At 40.9% G+C, this 14,025-nt stretch overlaps 1 protein-coding gene across 1 annotated transcript in view; it reads left to right on the forward strand.

Annotated features, from left to right (window-relative positions):
• Positions 1-14,025, forward strand: part of nell2a (neural EGFL like 2a) — a 76,884-nt gene that overhangs the window by 22,626 nt on the left and 40,233 nt on the right. Inside the window, exons 10-12 of the mRNA XM_088287207.1 lie at positions 986-1,077; positions 3,855-3,960; positions 5,323-5,451. Of these exons, the coding sequence (XP_088143333.1) occupies positions 986-1,077; positions 3,855-3,960; positions 5,323-5,451 (327 nt within the window). The remainder of the gene's footprint in view (positions 1-985; positions 1,078-3,854; positions 3,961-5,322; positions 5,452-14,025) is intronic.

Below are 14,025 nucleotides of genomic sequence, written 5' to 3' on the forward strand. Positions count from 1 at the left end.
ATAAACGAAATCTGTGCACGGAGGAGCTTTGACTTTTTTTGTTGTTTTCGACAGCGTTATTGCAATGTGTTTGCCATGGTCCACATCATTTCATGTTTCTTGTTATTAAACACACTGATTTAACTATTCAAGTGCAGTCTGTGAACTGCTAAATAAATAACAAGCACATTATGTCAAGTGTTTTTCATAAGCTCATTATGAAGGAGTATTTGGGTCATTTTAACTCAATCACAACCAGCCGAGTAAAAAAAAAAAAAAAAAGGACGTCTGTTGCCGTCAATGGCAGTAAACGAGTTAATTTAATTACGCAAATGAATTTGTAAATCTGATACAAAGTTAAGCCCTGTCAATGATCTTATTAATTTAGCATTTAATTTTTTTCATACCTGGAATATTACAATTTTATTCTCACAACTTGATTCTCATATTGCTTTTTTCTTGTAACTTTTGTCTTTGTTTATAACATTGCAAGTTTATTCATGTGAGATTGTGACATTTTCAACAAAATACTTTTTGAGTAATATTAAATTTTTTTTCGAGTAGCATTGCAATTGAATTTTTTTTATTGTTTTATTTTTTTGGGGGGGGGGAATATTTATATTGTAGACTTGTGTGCGTTCTGAGTGCGTGTTAGAAATAAAAAAAAAATCTAACTTAATTCTTAATAATTGCAAATGACTTCACTTTATTAACGTCACGTTAAAAATATTTTTGTGGCTTCATGAAATTTTTCTTTTAACATTACGTTAATACATCACAAGATTTCTCACTTGAAACATTTTTCGTACAATATTACAAATGTGTTGTCCTTAATTCACATTAATACATTTGTAACATTTGCAATAACTTTGTGACCACATTCTTGTATAGCTTACACATTATATAAAATGCATACTGTGCTTGAATTTGAGCTTTGAAAAGACGAATGAACCTCATGACGACAATCATATATGGCAGATGTCATTTTTTTTATTTTTGATGACAGCTGTGTGCCTGTTCGGTGGAAGGGAGCTAGTGGAGGGCGATCAGAAGGCTGTACGTGACTCTTCGGGCAGGTGTCTTCTATTTGAGTGCAAGGTATGTCCATTCCTTTTTTTTTTATCTCCTTCGGCTTGTTAAATGTTCTCTCAATGAAGCCGCTTTTTGAGAGAATACAGTGAACCCTCGCCCTCGCCTAGTCTTGGTTTGCTATTCATGAATCTGTGCTTTTTTTTTTTCTTGATATTTGCTGTGAAACTCAATTTGCGTATTTTTGTGCTCTTTCTGTAGCCCGCCACAGGTCTCCACAATATTCCTTGGCTTATAGAAAAGTAATAATTGGTGTCAATAAAGTACTGTTGAAGTGGGACATCTTCGACTGAGGGATCATTTATTTAAAAGGGTCATTTGTAATATGAATTACACGTGATAGTGTTTTGGGATCGTAATTTGTGTTAGATTTAGCGGTCAAACTATTAATTTAGGCAATATAAACATTTTTAGGAGGGCATCCAAAATTCACAAATCATTTTTATTTGCAAATAAGTAAGGATTCATTGGAATAATTGATTGCATTTGTTTTTTTCATTTTTTTAAATTAAATTTGTTTTTTTACTTAAATGTCTGTACAGAATTATTAATTTTATATTAAAATTATAACTTTTTGGGACGGGGCATCAATTGCTCATGTTTTTTGCTTTAATGAGGTGAGGAATAATTGATTACGATTTTTTTTTTTTTTACTTAAATGTCTGTGAAGAATATTTTTTGGTATTAAAATTCTAACTTTTGGGGACGGGTCGTCAATTGCTCTTCGATTTTTTTTTTTTTTTTGCTATTCAAGGCTGGTCCTGGGCCCTAATTAGAGGTTTACTGCTCTTCAAATCTGAGCTTTCGAGAAACTTCATCTGAATTGTATTGATCACGCCTGTTCATCTTCTTCTTTTGTGTTTTAATGTATTCCGTCACAGTCCTGCTAATTGACTTTACGTTCAGACAAAAAACCCGAAATGCGGCAGTCATTGTTCCCTCCCTTTCTAAAATTGTAGTCACTATGCACTTTTTCAGAAAGCTTGTCAAGTGTGACAGATGGAGTGGTTTGCATTTGCCGTTAATTAACTTTACTTCTCAATTTTTGCCAGGCGGTGTATAATCAATCACCAAAAAATATAATTAGTAGCTTTTTGTTCACTTAACTCAATCGTATCAACCGGTGACCCCCACGCGGGCCTCAAAGCGCCGTTAGAAGCGGCAGTTGCCGACAGCTGCCTGGCTCCCCTGCCCACACCTGGCCCATCTGCGGCCTGCGCTAAACAGACCGGCGGTCCCCTGGCAGATCAAAGAAACAAGGATGAGGAGCACTGTCAGTCAGCCCGCTGCTGCAGGCGTCCCCTGACAGATGCTTGTCATGCCTCTCATCTCCTCCCCGCCTGCTGACTGCATGGCGGGGGTGCAAGTTTGGGACCGGTGGGCGGCAAGAATTGTTTGGTGCGATTTGCAAGACTTCAGCCAAGTTTTGCCCGCTCAAAACAAACAACAAACAATCCTATGTCATTTGACTAATGTAAAGCAATTGACGACCGGGTTGAAGGGGCGGGGTTTAGCCTTCCTCTTCACCGTAGTTTTAATGCGTGAAATTTTAAGCGAAAGAGGAAAATTGCCTTAACGCGAGACTGCAGCAATTGACAAGTTGATTAAAAAATAGGAGTGGTCGTCAACATGATCACGGATGGACTAGCTATCGCTATTTCAGTCAATAATAAGCTAAAATACTCAGCCAACCCACTAAACCAGGTGTGTCCAAACTACGGCTGATGGGCCATTTGCAGCCCACCGCCCAGTTTTTAGCGGCCCTTGGCACAAGCTAATATTCACAATTGACAAGCCCATGTCATTGGCTTGCATTGTACTTCTTACGTTCTACACGGGATGGTAAGCAGGGGAAGAGAAGAAGAGGAAATAAACATAGTAATCGCATTTCTTCTCAAAATGTCCCAATAAAAAAAAGATAATTCAGTTACAGTAGCGAATAGCTTGAACAGCGATTGTTTGCTCCAGTTTCTGCTCGACGCCAAGGTCAGCTAAAGCTTCGTGCAGAATGCTCTTGTTTTGCTTCTGTTTGTGAAGCTGAAGTCATCCTATTGTTGCTCAACGCAGGAGCGGATATGTTTGAATGGAATACAGGCCCATTGTTAATTCCTGAAAAAAAAAAAAAAAAAAAATCCTTCACTTTTTTTTTTGCTTCAAAACCCAGCTAGTTTTCTTCATAAATAAAAATAATGTGTTTAAGCACAAAATGTAATTGGAGAGTATATTCTTACCAACACTGACGTATTCTTTTTGATCTTTAAATAAATTCAAGGTGAAGCGTGTCAAAGCGGGCCTTGCATTCTTTCATTTTTCTGTATGCAGCCATTGGAAGGAATAGTTTGTACAAAAATACCTTCCACAATCCCAATGATATGAAATCTACTTGATTACTCCTCACCCACAGGTTCAGAGGTATTTATTCAATATTATTATTTTTCTTGAAATATGAAGGGAATCGAATTGACGAAGCTGAAGCATGCTGGCAAAGTGATTCCATTGTACAGTAGTTCTCACCAAACACTTCACCACAGAAATTATTCATGTGGCTGATTCACTGCTGCATGATCAACTATGATGTGAAACACTGAAAAAGAACTATTTTGCGTCCTCAGCAGTGGTTCACTTAAAACCACTATTGACCAGTGAGTAATTGCTTTTGGAAGGAGGGTGAGAGGGGGATAGAAAGAGGAAACGCATAAGATGAATAATTAGCAGCGTAATTACGTCCAGGCCACACTGGGCAGATGAGAGGAAGTATCTCATGTACGATTCTCCGCCCGGCACAGGACAGGACGATGCATCGAGTGGTCCCCGGCGAGCCGTGTCCCGAACTCCAATGTCCTGAGTCAGAACAGATCACCTTGAGCGACAGATGCTGCAAAGTGTGTCGAGGTAAGTAAGGAGGAAGCCTTGTCACGTCTTTGTGTTTGAAGCGTCACAACGGGGATGTTGACGCCAGCGCTATTCATTAGCGTCCCATTTGCATAGATTGACATCGATATTAATTCGACAAAGTGCAACTTTTGCGGGATTTACACTCGTCGTTTCTGTTCATTACGGTCGTAAACACGTTCTCCAGCGTGGCAATTAAAGCCAATCAAGTGGTTTATTTGGAGCAGCTGTTTGAGTGGAGTGAGTGGGTGGCAAGCCTTTGAAGGTAAGATAGAAAGTTCAGGGTGTTAGGGTGGAGATAATGCTTTTCTGTAAGAAAACTAAAAGAAATCCCCTTGTTGAAGGCTTTTTCATACTCATTACCTTTTATTTAGGTGGAAATTTTGGCTCAATAAGGCCCCCTCTCCACTTTTTTAAATAAATATTTGATCGGCTGAAGCCATTTTCACTATGGAACGTAAGTAGAACCACAAAACAAGCCTCAAGAAACCCTAGCTTGAAAGATACAAGAAGTCTGGTTTGAGGCAGCCATTTCAGGGTCTTTTTGGCAGTCTCCAGGGATCCTTCTAAAGCCCGCTGCACATCTTGCGACGCAGCGGAAGCCGAACTGAACTGTTGCGCAACGTGCTGAGTTTGTCAACTCGATTTCATGAGAGGTTGCCGTTGGCCGCTATATCGCTGTTGAAGAGCGTCGCAATATCAAAAATGTAATTCATAATTTCACATGCACCTACTGACAAAAAATGCACAGATGTAGTCACAGATTGGGACTTTCAGAATTTCCTTTTCCTTTGACAATCGAGCCATGTTTTTGTGGTTCAGCATTTGCAAATTCACCCATCCACGATATTTTTTGAATCTCCACTTTTTCACTAAATTAGTTGTGATAACGTCTTACTTTTCATTTCATGTGAGTGCGTCGTGACGGCAAAGTTTGTTTCCCTTAATTGCGGACGCCATAGCTTGAGTTACTTCCGGTTTTTCTGCCGTTAAAGAACAGATGGTAGCAAGAATTGCTTGAAACAAAATCCCATTGCTGGTTTGTTGATAAAAACAAATGCCAAGATTAAAGCAGACCGGCTGTAAATCGTTGACCTTTTCATCTGATCTTCATTCTTTGCCCTCTACATTTGATTTCCTGACAGCATAAATCTTCGAAGGCATCAAGCATCACGGCTAGACGGCCCCCCCAGAGCAGCAATTCTTTTCGTTACCATGAAACAAATCAATGACAGCTGGCAAAATAGGAAACCATTCTAATATCAGCAGTCAAACAACGCAGCCGGTGATCTGATTCCCGAGCGGGGATAAACTACTCGCCTGCTATCGATTGCGTCTTCTTCCTGTCTGTGCCTTCTGCAGGTCACGACTTCTGCTCAGAGGGCCACGGCTGCGCGGAGCACTCGGACTGCGTCAACTTAGAGGCCGGAGACTGCTGCGTTTGCAAGGATGGCTTCCGACCCCTGCGAGATGATAACGCCTACTGCGAAGGTAGAGCCTCTCCGATGATTTCCACATTGGCACTTTTGCTATGACGCATAGATGGACTCGCGCTGACACTTTCCTAGAAGCATTCTCGTTAATTTTAGCATACATTTTGTAATCTAAAAAAAAAAACATTTGGACATGTTTTTGGTCTTTTAAAACAGAGGTTCCCAACAGTGTTGTTTTTGGCAGGCATTTTAGATTTTGTCTTAGTCTTAGGCATTTGGACGAAAAAGCTGATTAGTTTTCGTCAGATTTAGTCGACGAAAACTCAAAAAGGTGAGGGGGGGCGCGTATGACCCTGGGGAACATGCTTCCCCCCCCCCGCCATATTACAATAAAGTGTAATTGCACATCCACTCCAGTAGATGGCAGCGGCGCCCTCCCTGCCTATTGTGCGCAGCGATTATCAACTCTTTGGTGTCGGTTTGTTTTGCAACCAATATGCTATTATTTATAGTTGCGCCGTATAGTGGGTGGTGTAGTGGGGGCGTGAATTGTTTTCCTCTTGCTGGGGGGGGGGGGCGTAACAGAAAATAATTGAGAAGCACTGGTCTCTAAGCAATGCATTTACAGTAAATGGACTACTGTATCGCTAAAAAAGAATAATGCTTTGCTCGTTAATCAATATACTGATTATATTTTTTGTTAGCTATGCTAATGAGGCTACTCCGGCTAGCTAGGTGCTCATGTGAGGGATGTTTGTATAGGACTATTCATTCAGGGCCATCTTCACAGGAGTAATGTTGCTTCTTCGTATTGTCCTCGTTGGCAGCGGTTCAATTTTGCTCTGTGATTGTGCATTATTTCTTTGTGTGACTTTGCAATGGCGGATGCAACCTTCAAGGGCATACTACTGCACACCGTTCTTTCTGCCCGCTTCTGTCTGAAATGTCATTTTTTCTGGAAAGTGCATATTTCTCTGGGGAGTCTTGACAGTAGAAGTGTTCCAAAAGCTCAACTGTAAGAAAACCTTTTTCATCACAAGGCATCGGCGAGATCTGGAGGGGCACGGTTCTGTTTGCCCCTCAAGCACTCAAGAAAGAAAAATGAAAACTATCGGGAAGGCTAATGCCAGTTGCTGCAGCAGAGTTGTTGTTTTGTATCACTTGAAAATATAGGTTTGGTTGTGCTAATCCTGGAGGAAACAATTAAAACATAACAAAAAAAAAAAGTCGAATGCCCCTGATTTTGTGCATGTATCGCGTAATCCTTTCGAGATGGGAGACGGTAATCCTCTCATTATCTGTGCCCACAACACGCGCTAAGTGCTTCACAGACAGAATTTGAGAGGTCGGCGTTTGTCCTCTCATTCCGTTGATTAATTTGTGATTCAGCGGCGTAGCTTTGTGTTTGTATGCGCCCGGTCCGCTCTCGACTGGGGCGAGCGTCCAGCATCAGCGAGGGCCAGATGTCGCCAGCCATGTTGCACACATTGACATTCAACCAACGCACTGCCCTTCATGGACTTGTTTGAATGCCAAAATAGGAGCACCCTTTACTTGGGCTGAACAATTTGAAGAAAAAAATTTTGTTGAGAATTTTCTGACAGATGTTGTGATTTAGATTTTTTTTTTTTTTTTTTTTTGGCGATTTTGAAATTACATGAAATTACCATCATATAATTAAAAACAATAAAAGCTTTTACTATAATAATGCGAGGGCAATAAAGAGGTTTTGTGAAGCGGGCAGTTCTTTCTCAAGATTTTAAAATGATAAATATTTAATATACATTTGACATCGAACCTCTTCGTCATGAAGACGTCAGCCATTTGCGTCTTCTGGTCTGAAAGCGTCTGCTAATTGCTAATGTAGCTTGTGTCTTATTTTATGTCTGATTATATATTTTTTGAAATGCAACATTTCTGTTCGTAGCTGCTGGCTCTTCACCCTCACGTGGTTCGAGTCAGACTTTTGTTAAAAGTCGAGCGTACATCGAAGCACTTATTTTGGGACTTTCCCGTCTCTGCATTTCACTTTAGCGATGAGCACGCTTAACGACTCCTCGTTCGCCTCCTGGGTTAAAACGCTACTTGTTAGTGGGGTCGTTTATTTGTCTCCATGGAGGAGATGATCCACATCACGCAGCTGTGCACGGACTTATATACAAATGAAGTCTGCGGCGCAAGATAGCTTGGCACCTAGCATTCAAGCAGCGGCGAAATAAATTACTTCCGGGACTGCGGGTGACAGCGCGACACTTTTTTTGTTTTTTTGGTTTTTTTTTAAATCAGTACGACGCTGGTTAGTGTGACCTGCTTTGTGAGCGTGGGGCACAAGAGCCCTTTAAAAAAAAAACAGCCCTACCCTGAACAACATTTCTTGGAAAACGTGCTTTGAAGAATGGAGAGGGTGCCATGTGATCCCCGGCTATACATTTCCCGCCGCTGGTTCAAAGACTTTTTTTAAGAAAAAAAAAAAAAAGCCTTTGTTTTGATTGCATCAAACCATTTCCCACCCCTCCCCCAATTGACTGGATGTCTGCCAGTTATGCCATTAAAAAGTCATGAGCGTTACAGTATCCGCAATGCCGTTTCATCTGGGTATGTAGTAAACATCATGTCATAATGGCCAACCCCGCTTTTTCTGAGCTTCACGAGAAAATGTGGCATGAAAGTTATACTTGACATCCGCTCTCGTGTTGATCTTCCGCCGACATTCTGTACACGGGGACACATTTAGGTGCAAAACACACTAGGTGTGAAAAGCTTCCACTTGTCGAGATAATGACGGAGTCTCCGGGAAAATCTGCATAATTGGAGGTATTATCTAGCTTCGAATAAATGAGGAGTGACGTCGTGGGGTTGAAGGTTGTCATTGAGCGCCAAACAATGTCCCTGTTTACCGTCAGGCAGACGTGCAGCTCACGTGATGCGCTGTTTGTGAACAAAAAGATTAACCTCGTTGTTGTTGTCGTGGAATATTCCTCTGATGTTCTCGTACATACATACTTTCCTTTTCATACAACACGTGAAAGGTAATGCTGCAAAGAAAAAACAAAACTTCCCCCAGAAAGTTTTGCCTCAAGCTGCTTTTTTACTTTCAAGTCTTTCTGATCCAGCAAGAGCCAGGAAAAGCTTTTATATATGATGCAATACTGTCTAAATATTATATGTTGAATTCTGTGCCAGACTGCCGGCTTGGTTCAAGTAGGTCAGAGTGTCAGTATTCTAGAGCTAATTTGTGTGACTGTCTCTATGACAGGCGTGGGCAAACTACGGCCCGGGGGCCACATGCGGCCCATTCAACGTTTTAATCCGGCCCGCTGAACTTGAAAAAAATGAAATGAATAAACCTTGTTAATGTTTTATTACTTTATTAAATACTTTGGTGTTTTTTTTTCAAAGACACTTATAGTGTTGTGATGCTTTTGTTCACTTTCATTTCAATTTAAATGTATTTTTTTTCTCTGATGAGGTGTGGTTACCAAAACACTCCATCCATCTGCTCCTGGTCCGGCTGTTAACGGGGTTGAAGCATGAGGAATAGCGCCATGACCTTTTAGGATGTCTGCGGTCTTTTAAGCTTCAAAGGCAACGACAAAGAAAAACAAGTTAACACCGCAAAGGTCGTACAGTTTGGAAACCGACTAAAATTGGTAAATTAGATCCACCATCCGTCCGAAACACATACAGCGTTTGTGATTGATTTTTTTGTGATTCCAAAAAGTCGGACTAAAAAAATAAAATAAAATAATAATATTCATAACAACGAACCGACAAAGACACAAAAAACAGGGAACAAAATATGAGACGCAGCAATGATGAGACACGAGTGTCTGGAAGGAGCTGATTGGCTGACACGAGTGATTGGGCTGACGAGAACAGGTGCAAACAAAAACGGACCGTGCAAGGCAACGAATGCAAAAGGGGACACGAGGAAAACATGAAACAAAACACGTCATGGCAGCTCGACTCTCGGTGGCGTGTGAAAGACGGCAAAGTGAGAAGGAGAGGTTGGAAACCACCAAATTTGATGCTTTCCATGAGTTCTTTCATCAAGTCGATGCATTTCTTGTTTTCTTCTTCAAAGAAGTACTTGGCACTTTGTTGGCTGTTTGGTCACTGCCCCCCCCCCCCTGAAATATATGAAAAATGTTTCGACCATATTTGGACACAAGTGGTAATGAATGTTTATCAGCATTTTCTGAAGAAGATTTTGGGATAGCCTTGGCCCCCCTTTGCGCCCCCCCCAGGATAAAAATCTAGCTCTACCACTGCTTAGGCACCCCTGATTTGAAGTCTTCAGTGAACCTCAGAACTGTGAGGCAGGCATGCTAACCACTGACCTGAAACATTGCTTCTCTAATTAATCTGTGTTTTCAGCTCGTGAAAGAGAAGAATTCCTTTTCCATTATTTCCTCTTGGATAAATTCAGAAATGTTTTTCTTCCCTTTTCACTTTGTGTTGGTGTAATGGCGAATTTTCCCAATCCCTTTGGTCCCTTGTCCTGCTGACAACCCCGAAAACAAGGCCGCTCGCAGCTCGGTAGCTCTTTGTTTTTATCTCCCGTTAAACCTGCGCCGTTCGAGCTTTCTTTTCGGCAGGCCTTTGTTGTCCGACCCATCCCATTACCAGTGTGAGACTGGCGCCTCCAACATCAACACTTCAGAGCCGCACGATTCGTCTCGAGAGGCGGCTGAGTCTCGCTCTGAAATAGGCTGCCGGGGTTCGCCGTGATTGTTTGCGTCATACACGCTACTCCGGCACATAAAAAAAAAAAAAAAAATGGAAAATGACTCCCCTTTGCTCTTGCACTTCTTTCATAAACAATTTATTTCTCGGGAAGTCATTTGCTACATGATTGTCATCTGTTCTGTTTGTAATGTAGAATAAGTTTGCCAAAACATCCTGTCGACTGTGGCGACGTCTGCCCTCGTGGAGTTGCTAAAATGCTGATTGAAATTCTCCCCACTCTCCTTTCTGGATGACTTTCCATATTGCGGGGCGTTGCGATTTCCAGTTGTGTTTATTGAAAACAACAAGGAGATGATGAAACAGAAGCCCACGCTCACAATATGTCATAAAAAGCAGAGGCAGACTCGAGCTCTTTAAAACATTCCTAGGTCAGAGATGCGCTCAAAATAGCCCATGACATCACTTGTGTGTAAATTTTTCATCGAAGCAGCAGTAGACAAAACTCAAGGGGGATGCGAGCACAGCCTTGGAGAATGTAAGTGTGCGCGAGTGCGCGTGTGTCCATTTGCATGCATTCCACGGAAATGGAGCGTGTTCTTTCCGACGTTCATTCCTCACCGTGGCTGGATTTACTCTTCATGGTTAAATGACGCAATTATTTTTTTATTTGCGATCAAGTGCCACATTTGTGAGCTACTGCAGTGGTCCCCAACCACCGGTCCACCGGCCACTTTGGACCAGGCCACACAGATGGAGGAAAAAAAAAAAAAAGACTAGCAGTACTTGTGGTTTATTTATTATTTGAGGCTAAAAAATGTCTAATTTTGAAAAGTGACCGGCTTCTCTCCGGACTCCTTAAAATCTGCGGACTGTAATACATTCCCTGTATTTGATGTGTGGATGGTTGTTTTAAAAAGTTTTTTTTTTAACCTTGCCCCTAAGAATTCTATATTTTTTTTAAAGCTAAAACTAATACTAAAACTATTAAAAACCAAAAAGTTATTTAAAAATGTTTGTTTACCTGCAAACACATTTTGCCAGTCAAAAAAATTGTACTCCACATTGGATGTTCCACGATTCCCTGTAAATCATAAATAAATATAAACGTATAATACAATCGGAAGTGTTAAACACATTTGTGGGTAAACAAAACAATAAAGCCATCCAAAATGTCATAAATGTATACACAACATGAATTAAATACAAAAACAAACCAGGAATAAAAAACACTTAAGACAGTTAGTTGTGTTGACCGTAAGATTGAAATTGGCACTCACGGGCCTGCCTCCGCAGCCCCATAACCTGTTTTCGACACGCGCATCTTCGACATGGAATTAGACGGAGGGGTGTGCTGAGGAGAAGTGACAGCCTCCGTGATTGTGTCTAAATTGAACAATCAGTATAGTTCAACATGTTGAGATAATACCATTATTCATCCCCGTGCCGTGGAGAGGACGGACTGCCAGGAAACGCGGACTCAGTTGTTTACAAATGTCGCATTTAAGAAGTTTGTCGTCACAAACAGAGAGAGAGTGTGAATTTACTTGAGTTATTTCAAGCATTTCATGTCTGTGGGGAAATTTTCCAAGTTGGAGTCCCTTCCGTATTTCTCTTCCAATTGGATTATTAATCAAACCATTTCAACATCAAGATGTCTTTTCTACATTCCAAAATGTCCCCACTTCTTTCCGTATTTCGCATTTTGCATAACAACTTTTTCTCAATGAATGGAGGCGTTTTAATAATGTACCCAATCCTTCCGCAATTCTCGACTGATTTAAAAAAAAAAAAAAAAAAATCAATTTTGAACTAAGGAGCTCATTCAGGACATTCATTGTACATTTTTCCCATCTTGCCCACATTTGCACTTTTTCAGCAATCAGCACATTTTATTCCCAAATGAATGCAAACATTTGACAATTTTTATTGTCCGATCCTTCCGGATCTGTTATAGGGCTGGGTTTAAAAAAATCAATCGATGGATTTTAATCAATTTGCCTTTCCATAGCCCGATATCGATTCATAAAACCATGTATAGCTACTTTTAGTAACATAAATAAATAAATAAATTTACATGACACGTGACGCGCGATCTTGTCACTATGCCAAAGTCGCGTGTCAAAACAAAATGGCGGAAGCTGTGATGTCAACAATGCATGATGTATTGATCGTTTCGATCAGGTCATGTTCAATAAAACGTACATGATTCATGTCACTGCATTGGCTTCCATTCTTAATGCAATTATTAATATTTTATTAATGCACTGCGTGAAATCCTTGACTGAATCGAAAATCAATCAAAGTGAATCGAAAACCCAATCGAATCAGTGTATCGGATTGAATCGATTTTGGCTATTTGAATCGATACCCAGCCCTAATCTGTTACATCCCCATTGGAGCTTTCTCTTTTGGCCAGTGTAAAAGGGGCTTTTCCCGAAGAAAAGGTGCCCTCATCCCACTAGACATGATACATAACCCACAGTGATGCATTAAAATCATCAACGTGTGTGTGTGCATGTCATACGTAAACATGCACCCAATATGATTGCCCGTGCTATCCTTTGAATGTCACAGGGTGGCGGCAGGCTAATTGGCGCATACTGAACAGCTCGGCCAATTCCAGAACTCAATCACGGCCCGGCAATAACACTCACACAGCCGAGTGTTGACATACTGCCGGCGTCTGGCTATGTTTGCCCACACTTCACCTGCGTGACCCCGCTGAAATGTCACCCAAAAGAGATGTTGCGGCCCTTTATCACACTGTACACTCACAACACACACACTCCCCAGTGTGTAAATAACGGTATCTGTCCACTCCAAATGCCACATGAGACGAGCTTCATTCACAGAGATAGCGTCGAAGATGGACATGCCTTCAAATACTTTTAAGGAGCTTAACATGCTGAGTTATATTCATTCCACACACTGAGAACTGGGTTAGAAAAAAAGTGAATGTGTACTTGATAGATAATTACCTAATTAGTCTAATTTTAATCTGAATTAATATTATGGCCCGCATATCATGAAGAATATATTATCTCCATGTAGGACTCCACAAAAAGCGTGCCTAAAAAGAGCATCAAAGGTTTTTTTTTCTCAGTATCTGCATGTAGTGTATTACTAACCTAGCGTGTCGCTGTAGAAATCATGAAAAAAAACGATTTGAATCGGAAAAGGCATTTCACCAATTTCAAACTGAATGGTTACATTTTTAAATGTACCATCCTCGAATCGTGTAATTGCACCCCATGTATCGAGAGAACGTCAAATGATCTTTTATCGGCGAGATGCCCAACCCTAATTTGTATACGGTACGTATACTCTTCAAATGTGAGGTGCCTAAATTGTTTACGACTTCCAACATTTTGTCATTTCTCTTCCTCATGATCGACATGACGAGCAAAAATGAACCGCCTAATTTTTATCTTCAACTCAAAAGCAGTGCTGATCACAAATCCTAAGTGATGCGACGCCGCCATTCACGGGGATTTGTTAGTCATCACAGTGGTTTAGCTACCTGAATTTCTTCCATGCCCACCTGTTGAAAAACACACTTGATTAATTCGAGTATATTCGTCGGTGGCAGTAAACATTTAAATTCCAGTGAAGGAATATAAACGTATAAGAAATGCTCAAATCTGATTTCAACCGCAATGTAATCATCAAACATTTTTGTTTTCACCTCTTGTATTCCCTTATATTGACGCAGTTACTACAAAAAAAACACGTCAATTCCGAGACACCGTTCGAAATGAGCACAGTTGTCCAATAAGCGCATCGTCCTCATCGCTTTGACCTGCACCCTTTCGCCTAACGAGTGATTTATGATGACATTTTGTCAATTAAGACGCAGGAGAAAATCTATCTAAGATGAACGAGAGCAGTAATGGAGAAAGCGAACCCCGGGGAGGTGTCAGGGGAGTGAATAAACCAGGCACTT

The sequence above is a fragment of the Idiotropiscis lumnitzeri genome, unplaced genomic scaffold (genome assembly GCF_059441095.1).
Source record: "Idiotropiscis lumnitzeri isolate Australia: NSW breed Sydney's pygmy pipehorse unplaced genomic scaffold, RoL_Ilum_1.0 HiC_scaffold_35, whole genome shotgun sequence".
In the NCBI taxonomy this organism is placed as follows: Eukaryota; Metazoa; Chordata; class Actinopteri; order Syngnathiformes; family Syngnathidae; genus Idiotropiscis; species Idiotropiscis lumnitzeri.